At 42.9% G+C, this 25,766-nt stretch overlaps 2 protein-coding genes across 2 annotated transcripts in view; both read right to left on the reverse strand.

The window, feature by feature from the left end:
* Positions 1-6,876, reverse strand: part of adam12a (ADAM metallopeptidase domain 12a) — a 71,396-nt gene extending 64,520 nt beyond the window's left edge. Inside the window, 1 exon segment of the mRNA XM_030078342.1 lies at positions 6,771-6,876. Coding sequence (XP_029934202.1) covers positions 6,771-6,876 — 106 coding nt within the window.
* Positions 6,877-9,090: 2,214 nt separating this feature from the next.
* c19h10orf90 (chromosome 19 C10orf90 homolog) lies at positions 9,091-23,963 on the reverse strand. The gene is made up of 10 exons (XM_030078344.1): positions 23,367-23,963; positions 22,111-22,183; positions 19,355-19,446; positions 16,909-18,220; positions 15,684-15,836; positions 15,204-15,358; positions 14,655-14,826; positions 12,927-12,990; positions 12,196-12,295; positions 9,091-10,186 (listed from the first exon to the last, which is right to left on the reverse strand). The coding sequence occupies exons 1-10, from the start codon at positions 23,961-23,963 to the stop codon at positions 10,148-10,150; spliced, it is 2,757 nt and encodes a 918-aa protein (XP_029934204.1). The 3' UTR covers positions 9,091-10,147.
* Positions 23,964-25,766: the final 1,803 nt, after the last annotated feature.

Raw genomic sequence — 25,766 nt, forward strand, 5'->3', positions numbered from 1 at the left:
GGCAGATAGTCAAACTTGTTTCTGTGCGGCAGAACACAGCTCCAAAAGTGTAAATCATCAAAAAGAAAAATAGCAAACTGAATTTCTTTGATCATTTATTTGCTAAAAAATACAAAAAGAAAGCAAGCAAAAAGAAAATCAGTGAATTCTCCACACAGAATATTATTTAAGGTCTTTTAAAAAAGGGTTGGGCCTCTACATGCTGTATTTACTGATTTACTCTTTGAACACACACATGTCAAAGACGTCCATCCCCGATTTCATGGTTTTCAGAGAGTTAACAAAGATCCTGTTAATGTAAAGACAAATGCCCTGAGAGATTTTTTTCCCTCTGGATGTCAACACAGACCGAAACAGATTTAGATTTCCAATCTACCGCCTGGTGCTAATGATGTCACATTCAACCAAGTTTTAATTAATGCTCTGATTGGTTGACAGCATGCAGAGTTAATGAGGCACCCCATAGTCTGTCAGACAATAACCAGCTAGTTATTACTAGCCAAGATAGCTGTGCCTCAATTGTTGCAGAGGGCCAAAGCTGCAATCAAAGAAAAAAAATTAGTGTCCCAAAGACATGAATATTGGTACACAGTGGATGACACAGGAGGAATGTTCTTACTCCTCTTACTCCTACAAGCTCAGCATCATAAACCATAAAAATTATGTTCTTTGTGTTAGACACCAATATTAAACTTTTCGTGACTTCTGAAATCGTTGCACTGGATCTTTAAGTTCAAAATCCTCTGTAATTTCTGCTTGCTCACGCCTCTGGGAATTCGCACATTTTGCTGTGTTGTTTCTGACTTCCATGCATGCAGAACACACACTGCAGGATACCTGGTGCACAGCATTGCACTGCACCACTGATTAATTATATTTCCCACAGGCTTGCAGCAATAGTGTGGCATCTTGACACCAGTGGTCAGTTTCCAGGCCAGTGCCTCTTCATGCTATCTAATAATGAATCATTACCTGGTCCTGTCAGCCCTCTAAAATAAATGCATTCCTCCACTCTGTGAGCTATTGGTGCCAGGGAACAGATGACCTTCCTCTTACTGGTCTGCTGTCTTAGCCTCAAGGCTATAGCCATCCCAAGATGTCCCCCATGTGTGTGTTCTTATTGCCTCCTCACAGCTCCAGCCCTTCTCTAACTCCTACTCCAAAACAAAGCAACAACTGTACAGCTTTATGAAGCCCCAGAGTCTGCTTTTTTGCAACCAACAGCAATTCACTCCCTGACAGGCAACAGTAAAATAATGTATTCATAACAGTCTTTGTTTTTTCACCACAAATGGCATGCTGTTCTTTTCATCTCCACAGTTGATGAGGGCATGCCCCCTGTGTGCGCAGAGGTCCCCAGTCAGATGGGATATATTGGCTACACATGCGTGTACATTCAGGTAGAGAGAACTTCCTAATCACAACAGCCATGCCCGACAACCGGCGGCAAAAAGGTACGCAATAGCACACTCCAAAGTCACTTTGGCGGCAACTCACTCCACTCTTGAAAATTTGTCTGATTAAAAATGAACAACAGTGCCTTTGGCGGTTTGAAGGAGATTCTTTGACATGCAAAAACCCAAGAACAGCATGAAAACAAGCACGTGGGGGACGCGCTTGAGATCGTTCCAACATTGTTTGACAGAGGGAGGACACTGTGCTTAGTTACAGCCTAGAAGTTGGGAAAGAGAAGGGCTTCAAATTTCTGCACGGAATCACTCAGAGCAGAGCGATAACATGGACTAGCGTGCATCAAGCCGAACTGTATGAGACAATAGACACAATAGGGAGAGCATGGGTTTTCCTCCACTGCCATAATGAAAGTGTGTTCTTGATAAAGCAAATCTAAAAAAAGATGATCACCACACATCACTTCTTCTGCAACAGCTTCTATCCACAGCCATGCTCATCCGCAGAGAGGGGATGTCTTTAATCAAATCACTGGCTGAATGGAGGACATGATCCAGCAAAGTTTCTCAGCCAGCAGTTGGTTCTGACATCAAACAGCGGGAGAAAACTTAGTTTATATGTTCTTGAAAATGTATTATGGCTATTATTCCTTTAATAATGGCTGATTAACATGCACGCCACGAACTCAATTCATCCCCAATCAGAGCGAGCAAATTATGCTAATTCAAACAGAATCATGATGATTGGGTAATAGAATGATGAATGATGCAATGGGAAAAAGAGCCATCAGGCAGAGCCCCCCTCATGAATGACCTTCCTGACAAAATGAACTTAAGCCACCCGTCCTCATCTCTCACACAAATATCTTGGACTTCATCAGCTTTACCTTCTGCCCCATTATTTGCTCTTGAGCCACGGAGCAGGGTTCACACAGATTACAGAGCAAATGTGAAAAGTGACTGGTAATCTTGGCTTGCCTCCACAGTAAGCATCTGACCCAGTTTGGGGACATTGTGTCAACAGCCTGAGGGTTGCACATGGAAACCTGCAAGTGACATCATTGCAATATGAGTCCCCGCAAACAGGGCAGGGGGTCCCTTTAAATGGCGCCAAAAGGTAGCAGTGTCAAGAGTTGTTCATGGCTGGATTTATTGGTAAGCGTTTTTTTTTTGTAACAGCAGGGCTGATTTGGGGTCATAATCAAGCTGTGCTGGTGAAAGGGTAATGCTCCCTCTACTGGTCAATAGATCTTTTGTGCTCTCATTCACTTTTCCTCTCTTTCTGTGTCTGTCTACCCCCACCCTGTACACTGAATTCATTTACTGTCACACTAGCCTAACGTCAGCACATAATTATTCTATGGGAAATGGATGGTCCTGCCACAAAAATTCCCCTTGGCTCAGCAGGAGGTTAATGCTGTCCGAGAAAGTGGTGCCGTTATGCCCCCGGCGGGTGACACTTCCACGCCCCCTGTTGTGAGGGCCCTGCTTGATGCCTGGCATGGCGCCTATGCACCTGGCAACAAAAAGGTCAGAGTTTGAGAGCTTCTGCAGCAGAGCTGTGTGAAGGCCTGTTAATATGTTCCCAATGATTGACTTCATTTACAAGGCTCTGGAGCTCCACTCTGTCATGGGAAACACATGTCTGGCACACACTCAAAGCAGAAAAAAAGACAAAACAAAATCTCACTAGAAAGAGAAAGTAGGGAAGAGGCTGCCATCATCACAGGCCCTGATTTTCTTTCTTTTTTTTTTACAGACAGCACACAGCTGTAGCAGTGGCAGTAGTCACTCATTACTTCAGTGGAGGCAGTATCTTTAGGTCAGATCCAGGCAATATGACAGCAAACCATTCAATCAAAGTTCAAAGAAAACATCAATATTAGACTATCAATCAGGAACTGCCATCTCCACGGAGGATTTTAAATTAACCAATCTACTTGTATCAGCGAATGAAGGCTTCTGCATGGTCAAGTCTCTTCTCTCTAGTCTATGTGTAGCTACTTGATGCAGGAAGTAGCTCACTTAAAAATACATCAGAGGCCTGCCTCTGGAACATAAATCAGAGGGAGACAGCAGGACTGGCAGCAGCAGAAATTCAGTTGTGCAAATTTGCTAGAAATCCACCCAGGTAGGAGTTGACCTGTCGTGTTTCTGTTAACAGTTTGGCCTACTTAGCCGAAATACATCCCTGCTCATCCTCTGTCTCCTTCCAGGACAGGAAGATAAAAATCTGGGCGGACGCTGTATGCCAGGCTGGATGATGGATTATCTGCAGCAAGGCACATTCTTCTCTATTTCAAACCTCAGCGGGAGACTGCGAGTGCAGCAAAGCACACACCTGGACAAGGAATCTGTTCAAAATGGGAATGTTTCCCTTAGTACTAACTATGTACCATATTTATAAGGAACTCCCTTGAAATGCTCAACGCTCCATGCTTCCTTTCCAGAGAAGTTGAAAACTACACTTTTTCCACTGACACTGACAACTTGAATAAATGTCTTGTAATTTCAGCATGGAACTTCTGTAAGTTGCTAATGTGTGAAAAACACGCCTGAAATATGTAAATCCACAAGAACTTCTCATGTATTTCTCAACTTTATATTCAGTAAAAGCAGTTTGGTGACAACTATTGGGCGATCCTCGCTCAACTTATGATTCAGACGGTTGCTGAAAAGCAACCAATGTTACTCTGCAATCATCACAGTAAGAAAAGAGAGAAAAGTATTTCATTTTTATTTTTTTCCCAACCGAAAGTAGACTGACTAGCCATAGCAAAAAATAATATTGTTTGGTTCATTTTTCCAATATAACATTTTGCAATATAGCCTATCTGAACCGTTAAAATAAAATATAATGCTATCCATTGCATCCCACCTAGGTCTGTACTGCAAAACAGCACACAAAATGGCCTGAATGGCTTTGTTCTCTGCCAAGATTTTTTTTTTTTTTTCAAAGTGAAACACTGATAGGGTGGAACATGAACTAACCCAGATAGATTTGACACTGTCTGAGGATATCTGAGCCAACTGGACTTTCTGACCAGACGAGAGAGAAGACGCAAAGGGAGAGCTGTGCTGAGTTGATCTCTGACCCGTCTGGGTGTGAAAGTCCAGTGAGAAAGCCCAGAGTGAGTGTTTGGTTTCAGCCGGCCTGTTAAACTATTGGAGGTCAAATGAGTCCAAGGCAGCTTCGAAGAACTTAATGCAACACATGTAGGGTCAAGCACCATGAGCGCAGTGCAGCTATTTTCCACCTTCTACATAAATATTCCACTGTGGGAACAGCAACTGGTTGATCAATCTGCCTTGATGCCCAGTGACACATTGGTCTACTCTTACTTACCACTCTCTTGGGTCTCAAATATCCTGAACCACTCATGTGGAAGAGCTGAAGCTATTCATACTGAAAAGATATTAAATGCCTCTGACTTGAGATGGGTCACGTCATGGTGATATCGCCTCTCTTGGGGAGGACGCTGTTTACTGAAAGAATGCTCTACTACAATCCAAAAATATATTCTCAGCTCAACTTTCATTTGTCTGAGCGTGCATCAAGCAAGATGCTTGTGGCGCTTTAGGCACAGAGAGTCATGTTGGCTGAAGCAGCACAGCTGGCTAGTAAATACTGGCTGACACTAAGTGTGTCAGCCATCAGAGGAAATCATTCACAAGTGATCCCCAGCTAGGACAGAAACATGCATAAAACAGACAGGGAGAATGAAAACGACAAGAAAGCTCAAGGAAAGGCCCCATTAAAAATGTATGCAAACATGACATCGCATGGAGCTGAGCCCCTCTGTCTTCTCTTAGCAACCTTGGATTCCTGACAGCACATCAGGGCTGGGGAGACAGAGGAAAAAAGTGCAAAGTCTGGAGACAGAGCAGCTCATAAAAGGGAGCTCTAATGATTTCCACTCATTTACTTTAACATGAAGTCAGGCACCACGCTGCGTTTCACAGCACTCGGCTACTTTAGTCTGCTTAAATTTAGCCCCGTCTCCATTGGGTGTTTATAGGCACCTGTTCGCACAGCTCTCCCCATGGGCATCTATCCCAATCACTCCAAATGACCCCCAACCAGGTAAGTGCTTCCTGCCAGGATGGGTTTGCTCTGGCTCCCACAGCCACACACAATCAGCTTGATGATGATGGCTGATGATGAGTGTGAACCCATGGGAAGGGACACATCAAGGCCATCTTATGATCACGATGAACTGCTGATGAATAAATGAATACTTCCACAGCCTTCAATCCCACTTTCACACGTTCACTTGTGCTCGTAATTAATTCCCAGGATCCCTCGGTGTCGTGACAGACGGCGTGTTTGGATGTAAAGGCATCTGTAGACAGCAACACGGCTGTGTAGCGCTTAAAGTCACCAGTGTGGCAGACTGTACTGTTCTTGCTGTTCACCTAGGGCACCGAGCACTGATGAGTGGGAGACCTCATGAGCCCAGAGGGTTGTGATCTCAGTATCTCACACACAAACACAAACACACACACCGACACCTTGTGACAGCTCATCTGAACATTTCCCCCTAAATTTCCCCAAACAAGCAGCTCTTTTTGATTTGTTGCTGCAATGTCACCAACATAATTACAGTATCCAGGTTTCACAAAAAAAAAGACACTTCACTTAGATCTTTGATTTAACAAGGCCACCAAGGTTCAACCCAACAATGGGATTATTATTTTATTTGTGCCATGATGTAACAGTATAGAGAAGTCCTGAAATCCATCAATAATTGACAAAATGAAGCACCAGTGAAGTGAGATCGCTAATTACCAATGAGAGCGTCAGCAACATCAAATATACAGCTTTTCCTCTTCCCTGAGGCAAACTGGGCTGGACAACATGCTGATATTATATACTCTATGATTTACACATCCATGGGACAAGATGAGTGAAAATCCTCATATGGAAAGCCTGTTGAGGCTGAGGACATTTCATTTCTGTCCAGACATGTGTTATAGATCTGTAGGTCTGATGTACTAACAAGGCTTTCATAAAACATGATGTAACCAAAACAGCCAAAGGGGACACATGAATGAAGAATAGGCACTCTGTCTTTGTCAATTAGAATAGATCAGAATAGAATAGAATAGAACAGAATAGAATAGAATAGAATAGTCCACAGTGGTGGTCGCACATAATGTCAAGAAAAACACAAAAGCTTATTTTTACATTCATGCGTAAGAAATGGCCTTTGAAAAAAATATTTACAATAAAACGATGAAGCGATCCAACAAGTAATTGATCGTTTTCACTTTTGCGCATGAGATTCATCTTCTGCCTGGTTTTTGTGTGATTCTATGAGATGGGAAAAAAAAGAAAAGTGTCTTCACCTCTTCTCTTACCTTCAGAGGATTTGGAGCGCACATTCTCACACACGCAAATAGTGACTGATAAAGCCTGAAGTGCTGTCAGAATCGCAAACTTCATACTCCGGCACCGGTGGTACATGATGCCCAGCAGAGGGATGGACGGACTGGCCAACTGTCTCACTGCAGCGCGACCATCATATAGTTACAGTTCAACAACAGCTGATGTACCAGAGCTCCAAAAAACGACTTCCTGAAATATGATCAAGTGTAGTGAGAGGAACGTCAAGAAATCCCGAGGACCGCTGCTCCCCACTACGCGCACTTTCCCATTCAGCTCTGTCCAAGTGAGCTCGCCTTGCGTTAAAGTGGAAAAAATCGCGGTAAAATGAACGCAAACGGTGGAAACTGTGACAAAAAGATTCACTGTGGTATTCGCACATTTGACTGACATCAATTCCAGGGCAATTACTGGGCGAGAAATGTTGTCTTATGAGTGGGGACCATGTGCTTCATTGAAACGCGCCTCAAGGTCCTAAAGCCGCGTCAAGCGCCCATAACAAGTCGATAACCAGTATGAAGCCTGCGACATTAAGTACACATACAACATCCGGCCTGCGCTTTCAAAATAAAATCCCAAATTTGCCTACTGTATGGTCTGTAGTTTTCGAGTAATCGTGAAAATAAAGGATAGTCACTTTGGAAATGCACAATGCACGGTGCTGTATGCATTTGTTTGTCTGTTTTCAAATGTCCCTTTCTCACCATATAGGCTATGCATATTCACGCATATGCAATGTAGGATATTTTAGAAAATTAATTTAATTTTTAAAAACAGACTCTGACACTATCGGGCGCACATCTACCTTTTTTTTTTTTTTTTTTTTTTTTTTTTTAAATTCTGATTAAATTTTAACGAACATAGCATTGCTCCTACAGTGTGCATATGCCATATCGATCAAGTCTGATTCTCACTTTTATTTTGAAGGCGAGTTATTTCCTGTTGCAGTCTGATTATCTCTTGGCAGACTTGACGCAGCTCGAAAGGCGCACACCCATCTGAAAACAGCTTCACACGTTGACTGTAAATAAGATTTGAATATGTGTCAGACATAACCTTCACTGTCACGGAGGCATGTTTTATTCAGGTGCCGTAAGAGACGGAATTTGGCACTTGTGCGGAATTTTATAAAACTCCATCTCCTGTTTACTTTAATTCATCTCGGCTCCATCGCTTCTCATCTTGTCAGCTCGCAAAAAAGACAGCCCTGTCTTCCAGTATAGGGTTCCTACACATAAAATTGGTTCATGTTGAGCAATTTTTCAGCTTGGTTACTTACATCAGATGTATTGATAATGGGTATCACAAACCACTAAATAATCTTAAATGATGTATTTCATTGCAGCGTTCACACATTCACAAAGCTAGTTTGGCCCTACTCAAAGGGTGTAGTTCACTATGGCACATGACCCATTCAAACATTATGGCTCTATGCGTGATTATGCTATTCAAAGTCTGCAGTGCGCAAAGCAGAGCATGGCCAACAACTATGGAAGGGAAGGCAGGCAGAAAACAGGGAGATGCCCACAGGCAAATAGGGTAGTGAAGGCTTTTTTTTCCATACAGGAGAAAATTAAAGTAGCATTTCAAAGATGCTCCCAGCATGAAGGCTACAATCAAATAAATACTTCCTATTGTTGTCTTACACCATTTGAGCTAGTGACTGCATGGTGCTGCTCAACGGTGTCATGATGCCTCCTGAAACCTCCATCTCTTAAAACTCCTCTGTCAGGATCAAATATAAATGAAAATAAAAGAATCTTCAACAGCATTGCACTGCATGCTGATAACGGTGGAGCTCAACACAGGGCTAGGGCATATGATAGAAAAGCTGGTCTTTCACAGGCTGTGAACCAAGGAACGCTGAGGGGAAGATTATATTGCAGGAGCAGAGAGGAGCAGGCAGCAGAATAGGACTATCTATTATTGTGCAAGGGCAGATAGCAGTCAATAACAATGACTAACTTTACAGAAGTTATTCCATTATGCCTCTGATGTATTGTTGACGCAATATGATGAAAATGCAACTTTTCACCTCTGTTTGAAGCCTGATTTGAAAGTAAATTGTGTTTGGTGGAAAGATAAAACATGATTCAAATACAAAATGCGAAGAAAGTGAATACGTTGTATATTATATTACATAGTAAATATTCTTAGAAATTACTCTACAGGAAAGACAGGTCTGCAAAATGTGAAAAAGGACAGCAATCCTGGAACAGCAATACATACAGTAAATGTTCTCCTTTGGATTGAGTGATATAAAACCATTTTAGAAAGTAGAATGAAACAATTATCAACCATGAATGCTGTTATTAATAAACAACCACCCACCCACTGCCCATACACACAAATACACCCACACGTGCATGTGCATTCACATGAAACGCATCTATGAAAAACGAATAAGTGGCAATCGTTGGGTTTCTCAAACACATCTATGCAAATTTAAAGTGGATTGAACAGCTGGACAATGGGAGTACACCTAATTGAAGACTAATGAGCGAAATCGCAATTAAGAGTAATGGAAAGAGGGGGTGCAATGTTGTGTATTATTCCAAGAATAAATATTCACACATCTCACTTTTGATTTATATCCAGCTCCGTCATGTTTTTCCTGCAGCACTCTGGGCACAATCACAGTGGATCATAACACACAAATTCAAATCTGCGATGGCAGCTTGCTCCATCATGAGACAAAGACAGAGACAAAAGCTCCATTCAAATCGGCACTGTCCATTAACAGGGCATTTCCAACGAGAGGAGGTCACATTCCTCCAACTCACTGTTAATAGCTGGTACTGAATGATGGCAGAGCCCACTTCAGTCTACCCTCTGCTTATCAGCTGCATAATGAAACAGGCAGTTGGAGCCTGGGCCTATGAAACCTAATGAATGATTACGTCTTATATCACCACTTCACATCACAGGAGCCCATGTGAAAGTGACTGCAGGAGAATATCAGTGATTTATGTTGCAGTGAGAGATTACTATTCATCCTGTTACATAAACTAGTATGGAAAGAAAGGCAGCTACAATAAGCGTACTGGTTTATACTGCATGCTAAAGGGTTTCAGTCAGTGTATTTATGAAGTTCAACGTGATGCTTTGATTTTAACCAATATGACAAACATATGCTACAGCAGAATACTGAAACATGATTTCATACATTCATTTTCATGCCATTCTCATTTGTAATGGCAGAGCAGAAAGGCATGCATGGTGATATGATTCACATTCATAGTCAGCGCTGTCACAGGTTTACACTGGAGCACTTCATCCATCTCTGGTCTGTCCAGCAATGCAACAGGCGAAAAAAAAAAAAAGCATCTCGGGCTGAAGATCCATCCTCAGTTCAGTCATTGCTCCTTTGAAGAATCTGATCCAACAGTTTCTGCAAAAAGAGCACAAAAGCACACAGTCAGAATCTATGACAGAATAATGGCCATAGATCACCATCCCATTCCCCACAAAACCCACATAGCCATTTTGCTATCCAGACAGATTAAAAAGCACATGCCCCTACCACACACACACACACACACACACACACACACACACACACACACACACACATTCTCCCAGTGTCAGTTGGGAATCAATAGGCCCGTACACAGGTCGAAACAGGAGTGAAGCCAGGCCTCTGTTCCCCTCTCAGCCGCAGCACTCAGGTTTCCAGCTCCTGTTCCAGGATCTCCTCTCACTGTGGCATGGCCCGCTTCCCTGCGTTATCTACTACAGCAGCCGTGTGGGTGGAGCGGCCGCGCGCACGCTGCCATACAGTCTCTCCGCCTGTAGCTTGACTGAATGGTGGCACGGCCCTGTAGCTCTCTGCCAGTGAGGGGCCTTTTGTTCCATCATGAACACTGGCCTCATACACTCCACACAATGAGACTGTTCACAGTGTCTCTCCATAATGAGAGGGAGAGAGGGAGGGAAAAAGAGTGATGGGGAAGGAGAGAGAGGGAGAGAGAGAGACAGAGAGAGAGGGAGAGAGAGAGACAGAGAGAGAGGGAGAGAGAGACAGAGAGACAGAGAGAGAGACAGAGAGAGAGACAGAGAGAGAGAGACATAGCCTAGAGCTGCCCAATCTAATTCCATTCTTTAGAGGATGATAATTAGGCAATTAGGCTACTAATTATGTAAACACAATACAAAGTTAAAACATAAAACTGATTGCTTAGACCAACTTTGCATACTTAACATGCCTGTGAATATAACTTTCTTTTGTCTTTTTTTTTTTTTTTTTTTTTTTTAGATCAGCCTTCCTCCCAAATCTCCTGGAAAAGGTGACTGATACCATTAACCATTAAATGTTTGATAGCAGCGACCTCTAGTGGATAAATACAGAAACAGCAATGTGAAGATCAGTGAAAGTCCCAGCTGTAACCAAACCACTTCAAAAAAAAAAAAAAAAAAGAGAGAGAAAAAAAGAGACAAAAAAGAGACAAAAAAACTACACTTGCTGCTTTATACATAGGATAACATCTTTGTCATTTAATTGGTGTTCTTGTCCAGAGAGACTTAAAATGACCATAACCAACAATTCCTATATTATTTCAAATACAAGACACCAAGCGCTGGTGTCACACTGCCCAAACAATGGATAACCAGCATGTATTTTAAGCAAAACTCAAGAAATATGCTGTTTTTTACATAAAAAGACATGAAGGCGCGATAACCAGATAATATGCTTTTGTTGCATAAAAATATATATTTCTACTTTCATATCAAACCAACCAATTAAGAGCAATGAAAAACGGATAAGTCAGAGTATAAACATTAGACTGTTCTATTGTAACTCAATGAAAGCCTGTCAGAAAGCATAGGCTAACTGCCAGTTCTAATAAAAACTGAAAAGCCAGAAACATACATTCCATTCACCCACTTGTCCTTCCTTACAAAGGCTTCAACCCCCCTACTCTCCCACACAACATCAGTATTTTCAATTAGCCCTAATGGAGTTCGTAGATGATTTAAAACCATTATTCTAATCAGCTATACTGCTGTGAGGAGAGCAAAAATCTTTATAATAACTATAGCCCTTCAGTGTAAGCCATTACTCCAAAATGTTGCACCCTTTGCAAGGTTTAATTGAGCTTGGAGGAGAAAGGTGTGCTATTACTTGCTCAATTGCCTGTGGGTCATACACGCAATTAATGTTCTGTTCAGCGTCTCATGCACACACTTGTTAACACTAGCCGGCTGTTGGGAGCAATTTGCTTGCCATGCATGTCGTCATCTCCTCCTTTTCAATGCTATGGTGAGTTGATGTTTCATTTTTGCATGCATGTTTATTTAGCGCCATGAGTCTGTTTGCACTGAGAAAAACGATCTGTCTGATTGAGCGATCATCTCTTTGTCCATCATCATATACTGTTGCTTTCACAAAGGAAGATATACCTTTTTGAAAAGCTCTGCTCGCTGTCTGTTTGTCAGACAGACTTTCCTTTTCTTCTCGTCCTCCTTTTTCTTCTTCGTATCTGGAAACATACTGTTGAGTCTGTCAGTAACCATAACAATGTAATTTATCATCACTGCTGTCATAGAGAAAGTTCATATTCAAAATGCAATGCCAAAACACATTTTCCACAAACATGCATCCATTATCCAAAGGTATAATGGCCATTATCCATAATCATAACTCTTCAGCAAAGATGTAAGTCTCCTACAGCAGCCCTTCTAATGGTATAACTGAACTTTTAAATGTTCATTTTGTATGAAGCCTTAGTTTTAAATTAGTGGATCCATTTTTGGGAATAAAACTCTGCAATTCTAGATGCCAAAATCAAGAAACAGAGGACAGAGGCCATTCAGCTTTGTGCTTGAGACACCGTATACCCACGGATGTAACCATAATTTATCACAACAATCTAACACAGAACTGTCTAATCAATGGGAAGATCTGCCAGGAGGGAAATAAACAAGTGATGCAAGAGGAAGGAAAAAAACCCAACATGATTAGAGCAACAGGGATGACAGGGAAACACAAGGGGCATATTTTGTATGGAGATGATGGTGATACAGGCACTGCTGTCACACTTTGAAAAAGATATGAGGTGATAAGGATGAATATGGTTACAAAGGAGAGGCATCTGACAGCATGCCAAGGCAGAGATTGAGACGGAACTCACCGCTTGGATTTGAACTGCATCTCTCTCCCAGTAATGGCTCTATCTCTGGGTTTGAAAAGGTTATCTGGAAATGGGAGCACATTCACGCACAGACACACACACAGACACACACACACACACACACACACATACACACACATGCACGGTGCTGATTGAGTTGAAGACTCAAAGGCTTGGCAGTGAATCATCCTGGCTTTTCCCGGTGTCTGAAAAGATTGACAGCTCTCTCTCGCTCCTCTCTCATGAAAAAAAAAAAAAAAAAAAAAAATCATGCAGAAACGTCCAGCGTTTTCTGCAACTCAGAAAGACCAGGCAAGATGTTTTGTGATCAGGACATCAAACCCACTGCAGCAGCAGCTTTTGAAGTTATTTGATGGAGGATCCTTCTGTATCACTGCCAAACTAGAATAGGGGCTTCCGTGCAATACAAAGGACAATCTGAGATATACGAATATATCACTCTGATCAGCTGTTTTGATGCATTAATAACATAATGCAAGCGTGAATTTTTTTTTTACAGTCTTAACTGATCTAAAGCTGTCGCTGTCACAAAGGCTGTCACTTCTCCACGGGTGTGTCTTTCAGCCGTGGCCAGCAGAGGGCAGAGAGAGCTATGAAATCTGTGGGAAAGATCTGCAAATTCCTTACAGTGCATTATCAAGTCTGACACTAAAAGGAAATTGCTTCATGCAGAGCGCTGTGCGGAGAGCCTAATAACATCTGAAGGTCACCAAAATACTTCTGCCAAATTCTGACACCCGCAATCATTCTTAAAGTATCTTGTTATTTCATGAAAGAGAGGTTGCCTAAAACTGTAATCAAGCCAAATGCAACTTGTTATCTTACTTCTGTTGTGTCTTCTAATCTACATCATTTATCTACTTTGCTCTCTTTCTTTCTCTTTCTCTCTGCTCTGGGGTAAAGTTGCTAAAATGGTTTGCCAATATATCGGCCAGTCAAGCGGTCCTTACCTGATGAACTAGGCTTTCTTCCATGACCACAACTACATAAAAACCTACACGTAAAACCTGCAATTCAATTTTATTTTCTTTGCACAGTTTATTTATTCATTATTTTTTCAGAAATATTGATGTGTGAATTAGTTGGTCATTTAAATGTAGGAATTTATCCTCTTACTTTTCCTGCCATAGGAGAGAATGCTATGGATAATAGGTGAGATATTATCCATATTAACCCAGATGTCAACCTTGAATTTTAACAAGTAGTTCAAATTGTTGGGATAAAAAACATAATATTAAGATAATCCCCTGTGCATTTTGGTAACATAACAATTTCCATTGAATTAAATTTGAGCGAAATTAAAGTATTTCTCATTTTGCTGAGGGCCCCCTGGTAGCCCCTCAAAGACCACTGGGGGTCCCTAGACTCCTGATAGAAAACAATTCATCTAATTGCTGTTTCAGAGGCTTCTCCACCCTGACAAGAGTAAAATAACTGACGATTATTTCAAAAAGCTGATGATTATCTTAAGGAAACCAATATGAAAATGTCACGGATTACTGCCGAAGATGCATTGAATAAAAGAAAACATATGTTATTGGTGTCGACCTTGAAAAAAAAAATCAGCTGGACTCTACTCTAATATCACTGTGTCTGTCATGTGTGTGTATGTGGGATTGTGTTTGTGGCGTGCAGCCACTGCAGCTGCAGAGGGACAATGGGTGGCATAGTGGGTGTGAGAGGTGAGGAGGGTTGCTGGTACAGTACCAGTCAGAGAGGGGGACCGGGAGCTGCAGCCTCTCTTATGCCTGAGAGCGGCATCTGACTGTGGGTCTACGCAACCGGCCTGCTCCCTCCTTTCCTGGGCCTTTCGCTCCAGCTCTCTCACTCGGTCCTGGGAACGACTGATGAAGTCTGGTCTGGACCTCTCCAGTGCTTCCTGCCAAAACCAGGAACATTGACAGAGCTGTGACAGAGCTTTTAAATCCACCCATCCACCCTCCCCGTTTTTTCCCCAGAAAAAAGTCCAGGGGTATTGCATGGAGAGCTATTACTTTGAGAAATCCTGTGCATGTGAAAGCACAAGGCCAGCATACGCACTCCTGACTGGGTCCTTCTCTCTGACATTGTAGTGCATTTCACAGCCCGGGAGAACAAAAATCAATACACAACACAAAACAGGATAAACATTCTGAAATTCTGCATTGAATATTCTGAGAGCTTAATGCTCCTGTTTGGAGCATTAAGCCTCCAGCCTAAGCCTTTTGTCAAAAAAGTTGCACCGGCCAAAAAAAAAATAGCTACCTCTGAACTTACTTGGAGCGAAATAGTTTTAGCTGATCTTTCAGGATCAGAGTGAACTCTCAGTGGAACAAAGTCAGCATGCGGCCGGTTATGGGGTGCAGTGTTTGCACCGTGCTGGGCTGGACGTTGATTGGAGGATGGTTTTTCACATTTCCCCAAATCTGTCTCTGGAAAGAAAGAGAAAATCAAATTCTTTGGCTTTCATTTACACATGGTTTGAATTCATTCACTTGGGTGCAATGTACACAAGCTCTGTAGCCCTCTGGGCCTGCCATGACATATTACTTTTATGTATGAATCAAATAGATGCAGCACTTGAGAGCCACAGAGTTTAACTTTATCAATATTGATTCAATCATAGCTGTAGCTCTTAAAACAAACTTGTGATGCTTAAATGTTGAGTTTGCAACATTCTCAGTTAATTGTAAGAAAGATCAATGCTTTATAAGGTGAGAGATAATGATTACATAGGAAGGAGAGAAGTAATAATACCAATATTTCCCTGGGGCGAGGCAGTGGACTCCTTTTCAGAATTGCCATTTACTGATTTTTTCTTGCTCAGTTGTCTTTGGAGTTTGATATTGGCTATGATTGCAGCTGCATTGAGGGCAAGGATTTCCTCAGGAGACTGCTGGGATTTGGGATCTGAAACAGAAGAAGGTCTTGGTGTAATTAACACATAAGTAAAATGATGGTAATGATTGTTATTGGGATACCATTTGGCTGCTACAGACCACAGGCAGGAGAGTCCAACACAATTCAATTTTCATAATGTCCTGCCTCATTTGCAGGTAGACTTTATCAAACACTGAATTTAAATTATGTGGCCTCAGGCCTTGGTAATTAATTGATGGCACTCTTAATGAATGTGATTAAAGAATAATTAACAATTTCACACACAGACGTGACATCATGATGAGGAAATGCATGAACTCAGCAGAAAACTCCCTCCTCACATTGCTAATTCAGGCTGATATCCCTTTTGAACACTGGGGTATTCAGCATTTTTAAACAACAGATTCAACTGACTGTGGCAAACCTTTTACATAATTAAAAAAACATGCAGACACACACACAAATGAACACACACACACACACACAGAGAGACACTGGTAAACACATATGTAATAGCTGTGTTGCAAAGTATGGAAGCCCAGATGGATTCTGTAGTAGCATTATTTTATTTTCAACATGTTTTGAAACAGTGATTCCTCTTCCTCCCTTGTGCTGCCTGTGAAAAGGGGCTAGGAATAGATTATGTATGCAAAAAGATGCGTGGGAAAATGATAGAAGGTGAAAATGAGAGAGTCTGTGGGCGGCAGTGGGGGCCCTCTTCTTCAATGTTATGTTATTTGACAAAGAGCCGCCGATGCAGATATCTGACGTGCATGTCAATTGCACTTGCGGCAGCACATAAAGGAATCATCCCAATACAATACAATAATGCCTATCAATAATACATCAAAGGTGAACGGCAGCATCAAATCTGAGAGTTCAGCACCAGAGCACTGGAGTGTGTACAATAACTTCTGGGGATTTAACACATGCACACATACACAGGCAGGCACACATACACATGCATACACTCACACAAACATGTAGACAGCACAAGGGAAGTGTATATTTAGACATTTCCATCCTTTGAAAATAGAGATCAGAGACAAAAGGAGCCTGTGTGCTGACAAGAAGACTGTCAGAGTGGGACAGACAAACCTACCTGGGGCCTTGATGAGAGTGAGAGAGGGGGAAGGTCTCTTTGCTGCATCCTGTGGCGACGGCAATCTTTCCCTCCTGTCTCCATTTGGCTTGAGGGACTCTGCCACTGGCTGACCTGTTTCTTTCACCGGCGACTTTGGGCTGATGAAACTCCTGTCAGGGTTCACAGGGTTGACACTGGACTCCTGGGGGAGCCCAAAGCTCCATTTCCTGGTTGCAGCAGGCTGTGTCATGGTCTCCTTGCTCGGCTCGGTGTGTCCGAACACATTGCCGTAGCAGCTCAGTGGTCTGCGTGGCCTGTTCGGTCTCTCTCCAATAGCCTTCTGAGAAAGATCGGTGGGAGGGGGAGCTGCTATGGCAGGAGGGTTGTTCACAAAAAGATGGAGCATGGACCTGTGTACTGTTCCTCCACTTTTCTCTGGATTTCTAAGCGTAGCTGAAGAGGATGTATTTGATGATAGGGTGTAGTTTGTCTGCTCTGGTGAACCTGGGTGGGTGCTATTCGCTGATGCATCCATGGATCCCTGATGGCATGTGCGGTTTTCTCTAAACAGTCCCTCAGTGTAGCTGTGTCTATACTCTGGGTGCCTCATTCTAGACCCTGCCCTGGTTGGGCTGTAGCTCTCCCTGTGCTCTGTCACTTTGATAATGGTGGCCTTTCTCCTGTGGACCACCATATCAGAAGCATGGTCGCTGGGTGGACTTTGTGTCTTTTTTACACCCTGGGCAGGACTGGATGTCATCCTCTGCTCCGTCACTTTGACTATGGTGGCCTTCTTCTGCAGGGTAACCAGGCTGGGTTCGGTGGAATGGTTGGCATGGGGCGGCAGAGGGGAAGCCCTGGCCTGGTCAGAGTGGCTGGAGGTGGGCATGTTGGAGGCAGGCAGGCTGGCTGATCTGCTCACCTTCCTGGAGGAGATGGTGATGAAGGAGAAGCCAGCTTTGTTCTGAGGGACAAGTGTCTTCATGGAAGAGCTTGTCTGCGTGTCTGGGGAGTGCGAGATACTGTTTGTCCTGTTCAGGTGGACCGTTCTCCCTACAGGCTGAACACTGGCTGTCCTGTGCACAGGAGTGTGCAACCTATAGGGATCATTACTGGTTGCCCGATGCAGAGGGGCATGCTTGAAGGGCTCTGTGTTGGTTGTGATCAGAGGGGTCCTGTTGGGGTCTGAGGTGGTCCTTGTGGGAAGGTCATGGGATTGATTTCCTCTGGAAACAGGTGATGTACTGTTGATATTCCAGCCTCTCCTCAGGGCCTGCCAGCTTAAAGGTCTGTCCTCCTCCTTAGTTGAAAAGCTTAGTCTCTCTTGTACCTGTGTGGAATGAGGAGATTCCATGAGATAAAGATCCTCAATTATGCATGGACAATTTCTCCCTCCTGTTGTACTCATTGTCTGTTGGTAAATGTTTTTCCATTAATCACAGTGATTAAACAGATGCAGTACATTATTCTTGCTAATTTGTGGCACTGTTTTGTAAGTGGTTGACAAATACAGAAAACAGAGCACAATCTCATTTAACGTGGCATGAGATATTGACAGCATGACATCGCTCTAATGCAACTCCTCAACAATGGGTCAGCTGCCTTGTCCTCCTTCAGGGCCTTGCTGTTTGTTCTTCAGTCAGATGACTCTTCCCATGCTTGACACAACAAATGCCCCAGTAGCAATGGAAGCAGCAGCAGCAGCAGGCAAAGCCAGCACACAGCGTGACTTATCCCCCACTGAATAACAATGAGACACTATCCTCTGCAGGAACAGAAAGGCAAAAAAGCAAAGGATTTTTGGGCCATAGGCTTGAGTTATCAGAGGATTCTGATGGAGTTTATTGAGCATGGGGAAATGCTGATATGTCCCTGTGATAAACACCAGCAGGTTTATGATGTAGCACACAAGTCTGGTCTGCCCTTGGTGTAAACACACACGATTAATATGGCAGTGCTCCAGCGAGCAAACATTAACACACTGCATCTATCGTGTTTACACAGAGGTAATTTGGAGAGACTGGCCCAGGTATCAGGACATATGATACAAGCATAGCACACAAAGATTAAACAACTTAATATCATCTTAATCTCCTAAAGACACAAATGGACACACATATATTACCCTGCCCACATCACCCCTGCATATATACAAGTATGCAAATGGAAAAATAGATAAGTACACTAAGAATTATCATGCAAATGTCAATGAAGTCCTAAAGGTAAAGATTTATGACATTCAGTCGAAATTAAAAAAAAACCCACACGCAACATTTTCTAATGTTGCCTTTCTGAGACTGACTGAGCTCATATGGGGAATACAACTCTGGCAGATAGTGCAGCAGTAACATCACAGGTTTATCTGATTTTAGTCCACCATATTATTGCATTATTATTTCCTGGTTTCTCTTACACTCATTTGAAAATGTCAGAAATAAATGATATCAGGTTTGTTATCATTTACCTGCTCAGCACTGGGAGAGCCTTGATCAGGTGCCTGCCACGTCTTCACACCCAAAGCAATGGCACTGGTGTGACTTTTTTCCACCTCTCCATCTAGTATGTATCAAGGCAAAACAAATAATTGACTGTCATAGCCATCACAGCACATACACACTGACAAATACACACACACACACACACACACACACACACACACACACACACACACACACCCACACGGGGGTGATATTCCTCTGCAGTGTTGACATTGTCAATAAGTGATGTTGGTGTAGTGCAGTGAATCTAGCACCACCCGCAGCCACTTTTTCAAGAGACGACGCAACATGACTGGTCTGCCTCTCACCCCTGACTGATACTCTACTGCCACCCTGGCTGCCTGCCTGACTGCTTTTCCACCTGCTGCTGTTGCCATGGTGACAGGCACTCAGTTTGGGATAGCCCTTGAATATTGTGCAAATAATCCCTGGCATTTTCAGTGGAAAGGGTGAATACAAGTGAATACATGTACTGACAATTGTACCTTTTTGCAAATGTGACGAGGGCTGAAAAAATGAAGCCTCATAAGATCCTGGGCCTTCTGACAAGACACGACACGTGCCCCCTATCGTCCTCTATAAAGGGTCCCTGGTGGCTTGGCCCCTTGACAGAGTTTACCCTTTTTCCCCCACTAGTGGTGCTCCTACACATCAAGCCTGGGCTCAAATAACAGTAATGTTTAGAGTCAACAGCTGACTTCAGAATCTCACAGGAACATAAAGGAGCGGGCCATATGGCAAATGCCCTCCCATGTCCCCACCCACCCAATTTATTCTTCATCCTACTGAGCGTTATCTAGATGGTAAGTGCTAACCGAGAGAAAACTGGCCAGCCTGTCCAAACAAGCAGCCCCTTTGGAGCAGAAGATCCACCGTCATTACCATTTACTCATTAGCAAAAGGCCACCTAATGTTTGGTAAATGTGCATTTTATGGAGGGAGAAGGCAGCAAGACCAGGCTGATGAAAACTACACCTGCTGGAGTGTAGTCAGTAACGAGGGAGAGAGATACAATTAGCTGGAGCAGGTCAATAATCATTGTAACAGTTCTAAAGAAATTTGTAGGATTGTGGGCATGTGGCAATTAGCTGTAAAACGTGATGGGCAGATCAAAAGATGGTAAACTACTGTCCCCACTCCATAATGAACAACATGTTCCAACATCATAAGCAGGATAAGTTTGGATGCAACATTCTTGTAACATGACACTGGGGCATCATCATTCAGGTCATGCAATAGTTAACATTACCGCTAGCATCAAATGATCAGGAGGTGCCTGCTCCGCCTTAAGCACTGTGACTATGACGCATGTACAACTCACCACATTCAGACATGACAGTGCATATGCATGTGGATTTACTCCATTCACCCCTCTGGGCCAGCATATGAATTTGTTTTGTTTTATGGATAGGCTGTCTACAACATGATCGTCGGTATTTCAGCTGTGTCCAATTTGTGTACATGCAGTTACCATCAGTCACTGTGAAGTTAAAATAAATGTGAATATGCATAGCCTGCTTGATTGACTAGCAAGTGATTTATTATTGATTTCCTGTGCTGGAACTTTGCTGGAAGTAGTATGTGAAAAGCAAATTTGCATGTTTTGTATTCAGATTTAATTTAAAATGCCTGCTGATTAAAATTGAGCCATTATGATTGTTTATGAATGGCACAGGCAACTTGATTGTATCTAACATGCAATATTACATAATATATGAATAATTAGTTAGTAAATTATTACGTTTTCTAACCTGGTGTTTTTTTTTTTTGTTTTTTTTTTTAAGATTGTGGCACATTATAACCTGTATGCGGGTTTTAACTAAATAAATAAGTATTTGAGGCCAGCTGAGGTTTAACACACCTAGCCTGTCTATCAAAGTTGTTTGCTGCTGTGGATTCCTAGATTGCTTTGATTTCTGCGAGGAGCCCAAGCCTTGGCACGATAATCTATGTATAAACAAGGAAAAGGTTGGGAGATCAAGCCTCAGATCAAGCCCGGAGAGTGTAGGGCTGCCATGTTCAAAGATTAACAGGCTCCTTCTTCAATCAGTCTGCATCTCTCCTTATCTTTCTGCCTCTCACTTCTCTCCCTCCTGCTATCTCTTTTTGTCAGCTTTTCAGCACTAATAGTACCCATTTCCTTTACCTGCAATTCTTCCAGACTGCCATGGCACAACAGCCAGAGCCAGTTGTTCTTGAAATTGACTTTGCTTTGTGGGGGTGGGGGTGAGGGGGTGCTAAAGTGATCATCCAGACAACCAGTGTGGAGCATTTGAAAAAGGGACAGGGGCAACACTTCTGGTGGGAGCTGATTAGAGTCAGGTAAACTGTGAGGCAAGTCAGCCCTGAAATGAGCTCTTGTTCTCTCTCTGGCTAGCCCTGCCCCTGCAGTTAGCCTGTGGCCATACTTGTTGTAGCACTGATCAAGCACTAAATGTCCATTGGAACTGGATTTGCTTTGCGTGTTTCAGGCCTTTTTTGTGACTGCAAAATGCACAAGGAAGTTTCTAAACGCTGTTGAATCTGGTGTTATGAAATTGCCTTATTGAATTATACCTGTTACACCAATGACCAAGTATGAATCATTGTGCATTTGTGAGCTGTATTGGTGTAATGTTTTGCTGACGCTCAGCTTTTTATGGCTTATTGACCATGTTTCACGCTGTTTGGCTATTACAGAGGTTTGTTTCAGAGGTTAGGAAATTTGCAGATTAGTACAGACCCAAATTGGGGAACCCATTGGTCCTGGCAAGATTCTTCTGAAATGTTGGGGTGATGGGTTGTTTCAATTTCACCTGTAAAAGAAACGCCATTAGAAATTTGAGAGGATAACAACAACATGGCACATCTGCATCAATATAAAAAAGCTAAAATGAAATCTAACACTTTTGAACAATATGCATTTCAAAGTAAGTTAGATTTCAAAATATCATAATCATCCAAATTTTACTGTAAGCCACAGGGTCTATCATTTTTTGAATTAGCATTTTGCACTGCAGATGGTGATTTTTTTCTCAAACGGCTCTGTAAAAGGGACAAAGGAAGTGATGCTCACTGTGCATTGTTGCACTGAAATCGGTGGCACAGCATAGCAACCTATTGATTTCTAAGTCATTTTATCAGTTCACTGGTTAAAAACTCCCATTGAATTTGCTCTGTACATTGACTCGCATCCTCTCAGGGCACAAAGCTCCGTCTCTGCTGCCACAGCTCCAAATGAGTCGTAAACCTTTTGAGAATGCACGGAGTTCCTGCAGAGTAAGCTGTTTTCAAAGGATGCCAGAGCACTGCCTTCTCACTGGGTATCTGAGACTTGACTACTAATGGCTTTCTGTGGCACTCTGTGTGTTTTTGTCTGCCTTGCCTGGCACTACGCACCATCACTTCCATCACACAGCACTTTACCCTTAGGCTTTCAGAGCTCTCTCTCACTCTCTGTCTCTCTAAACTCTTAGAATCACAATCATACAGGCTGAGAAGGTTTCAATGCCAAATCCAAGGTAAATCAGTCCTAAGTCTCTGCAAATGCCTCTTTTTAAATGGTGATGCTCTAAAGAGCTCTGTAAGGTGTTCTGAAAAAAAAAGAAAGCCTCAAAACAGATCTTTGGTTAGGCAAAAGAGGATTTTAAAACAGGCAAAACAAAATCTCTGACCATGGCTGTGGTCATTTGCTTTGAAGACGATAAAGGACTCAAGCTGAACTCTGAACTTTGTATTTCTGCAAAAGATACAGGCATATATGTGATCATGCATTTAACACCTACATGAATTTAAAAATTAATGTGCAGTGAAAATGTCACAGAGTTTTGATCACTTTACTGTTTCCACATTTTATTTTATGAAACAAATATCAATACTAGAAATCCCTGGCAGAAATCCAAAGAGAATCCTGCAACATCATAAAAACTCAGACAGCTAGAAAATAAACAGGGCTTTTGGAACATATGCTTGAGGCTTTACAGGTGCTCTGCGTCTTACCTGGCTGGCAGATTGGTCTGAGTGCTGCTTTTGGCTGCAAGCATTAGTCACCATCACTTTCCTTTGGATTGGCAACCAGCCAGTCTTGACTGGAGCCAGAGAACTGAGTTTAGCTTGCGCCTTCCCTGGGGTGTTCATGATCCGAGCTCTCTCCCAGCTCCCCCTGCGCTCTGGAGCAGAGGAGAACCCGGCTTGGAGGGACTCCTGGCTGCCCAGCAGACTCCCACACAGGCTGGAGCTCCCACTTGAAGAGAAATCCCTGCTGTAAAATAAATAGGGAATCCCCTGTTGTCTCAGTGCAGGTCCAGTTGGTTCTTTGTTGATGGTTGGCATGGACGTTGTCCGATCACTGAAAGATGGCACCTGATGGTGGACTTGGCTTCTGAGATGACCGCTCTGTAATCTCTCCAGTTGCTGCAGCCAGCTGTCCATCTGGCCTCCTTCAATGGCGCTTTGGGGCCGAGGGACACGAGAGGTGCGAGAGGCATGGGGCAAAACCTCCCCTTCTGGTATTAGGCTCTCCCAGTAGAAGTCATCTCCTGATCTCCTCCAGCCTGGAGCCCGGCGTAGGTGGGCAGCTGGCCCTCGGAGAGTCATCCCTCTGGGGCTCAGGTAACCTTGGGCAGTTCTCGGGTTTCGGCCCACAATAAAGGGCCTTCACAGTGGATGTGTTACTGAGAATCCCTTGGCTTAGCTCGCCTTGTTATCACAAGGTATGCCAGCAATGCACTGCAAAGGAATAAGTGGCCTCAAGATGTTTAAAGACCTGTAGTGTATGAGAAATAGTTATCAGAATCCAATCCACATGAAGTTATAGACTGCAAGGAAAGCTTAAATGTCTTCCTTTCAGTATACTGTTCTACAATGTTGCTGACAGCACTACTTACCGAAAATTAAACATGCCAGAGAAAAAAAAAACTTGGGTTTTAGAAAAGAAATCAAGCTTTCTGAAGAGTTCCAACTTTCCTTGGTCCTTGGTCTTTAGAAGGAAAGCACTCTCTCACTCTTGCAGTAAACTAGGTGCTAGTGGGTACTGTCTCCAGTCAGGCATGTAGCAATGTGAAGGATGCTTTGGCCAACAAAAGACTTACTGAGCACAAGGGCTGAACATCCAATACAGAGAGAGAGAGAGAGAGAGAGAGAGAGAGAGAGAGAGAGAGAGAGAGAGAGAGAGAGAGAGAGAGGTGGTGGGAGTAGGGAGAGACACTTTGGATGCAATACCTGACATAACAGTATCCCTACATAGAGTTCAATGACTAAAATATCAATTATTATGCTGTCTAAATATATAATTTCAGGCTATAGCATGTAACCCAGACTTATATAATATTTAGTAGAGCAAATCAAGTTTCCCAACATTTAAAAGTCCTGAGAAATGATGGAACATCACTAATAAGCAGATTATCCATGTTATTCAATGTCTCAAGTTACTGCTTCAAAAATCCTCTTTGTCCAAGATCCTCAGTTCCTGCTGTTCCCTGTGATCCCGTGGTTGGTGGCTGATGAGGCATTGCTATCCTCAAGCTCCTATCCAAGCCATGTGATTTTTGCAGCACTGTCTGAAAACTGCCCCAGTGTCTGCCTGAATAAGTGACTGTGACCTGCATGACGTCCCGAGACACAAGAGTGAATAGTACTTCTGAATCAAGAAGTCCAGGGGCAAAATTCTGCCTAGGTTTTTATTTAGACACACTTTAGACACACAAATAGAGATCATGCATGACTAAGACACATCTTTGTTTCCCCCCCCAAATTACCAATTGCTTTGATGTTTAATGCACTTCCATGTTTCCCCAAATGTCTTTCAAAGCACCCTCAGTGCTTCTTGGTGGAGCAACATTCCCCCAAATGTCTTTGAATGATGGAGATTAATATAAGCATCTTAAATATCAATTGTTTTGACCTGCTTCAAGATGCATTATCAAATTGAGAGGCTTAAGTTTTTAACAACATGCTGGAGGAATCTGCGTTTAGGTGTACGGATCTCCACCTCGTTTGCATGCTCTGCCTGAGAGACGGCATCAAAACAAATCAAAAACTCAATTGAGTGAGGGGAGATTTAAATGAGGTTCAAAAGAGGTAGTCCCCAGTGTACAGCGTGAGAATGAGAATGAGAGCGACGCTGCCCTCTGCTGGAGACACTTCAACACTTCCCAGAGGAAATTTGGAGGCAGTGAAAGGTGGGGAGGGAGGACACACAAGTTGGAGAGAGTTTCCCTGAGAAGTTGGGGCGTGAGATTTGTTAGAACGACATGAATAAAGATGAGCAGGTTCATTGGTGTACACCAGGTGCATTTCTCTGATGTTGCTGAGCGCCTGGAGCTCCGAGGGCCAATTCTGCCTTAGATCAACGTTGCATTGCTCAAAACAACAAGGTCGCTCCAATTCATCATTAGACGG

This window comes from Myripristis murdjan, chromosome 19 (genome assembly GCF_902150065.1).
Source record: "Myripristis murdjan chromosome 19, fMyrMur1.1, whole genome shotgun sequence".
Taxonomy (NCBI): Eukaryota; Metazoa; Chordata; class Actinopteri; order Holocentriformes; family Holocentridae; genus Myripristis; species Myripristis murdjan.

Bases quoted from the DNA above. Each gene is read 5' to 3' on its own strand.
- c19h10orf90 (XM_030078344.1), bottom strand. From the start codon at position 23,963: ATGACTCTCCGAGGGCCAGCTGCCCACCTACGCCGGGCTCCAGGCTGG. The intron at 19,447-22,110 runs GTCTGTACTAAT...GATACATACTAG, and splicing joins CAATGGGTTCCCCAATTTGG to ATGGAGAGGTGGAAAAAAGT. The intron at 15,359-15,683 runs GTATTATTACTT...CTTTCTTTCCAG, and splicing joins CTCGCCCCAGGGAAATATTG to AGACAGATTTGGGGAAATGT.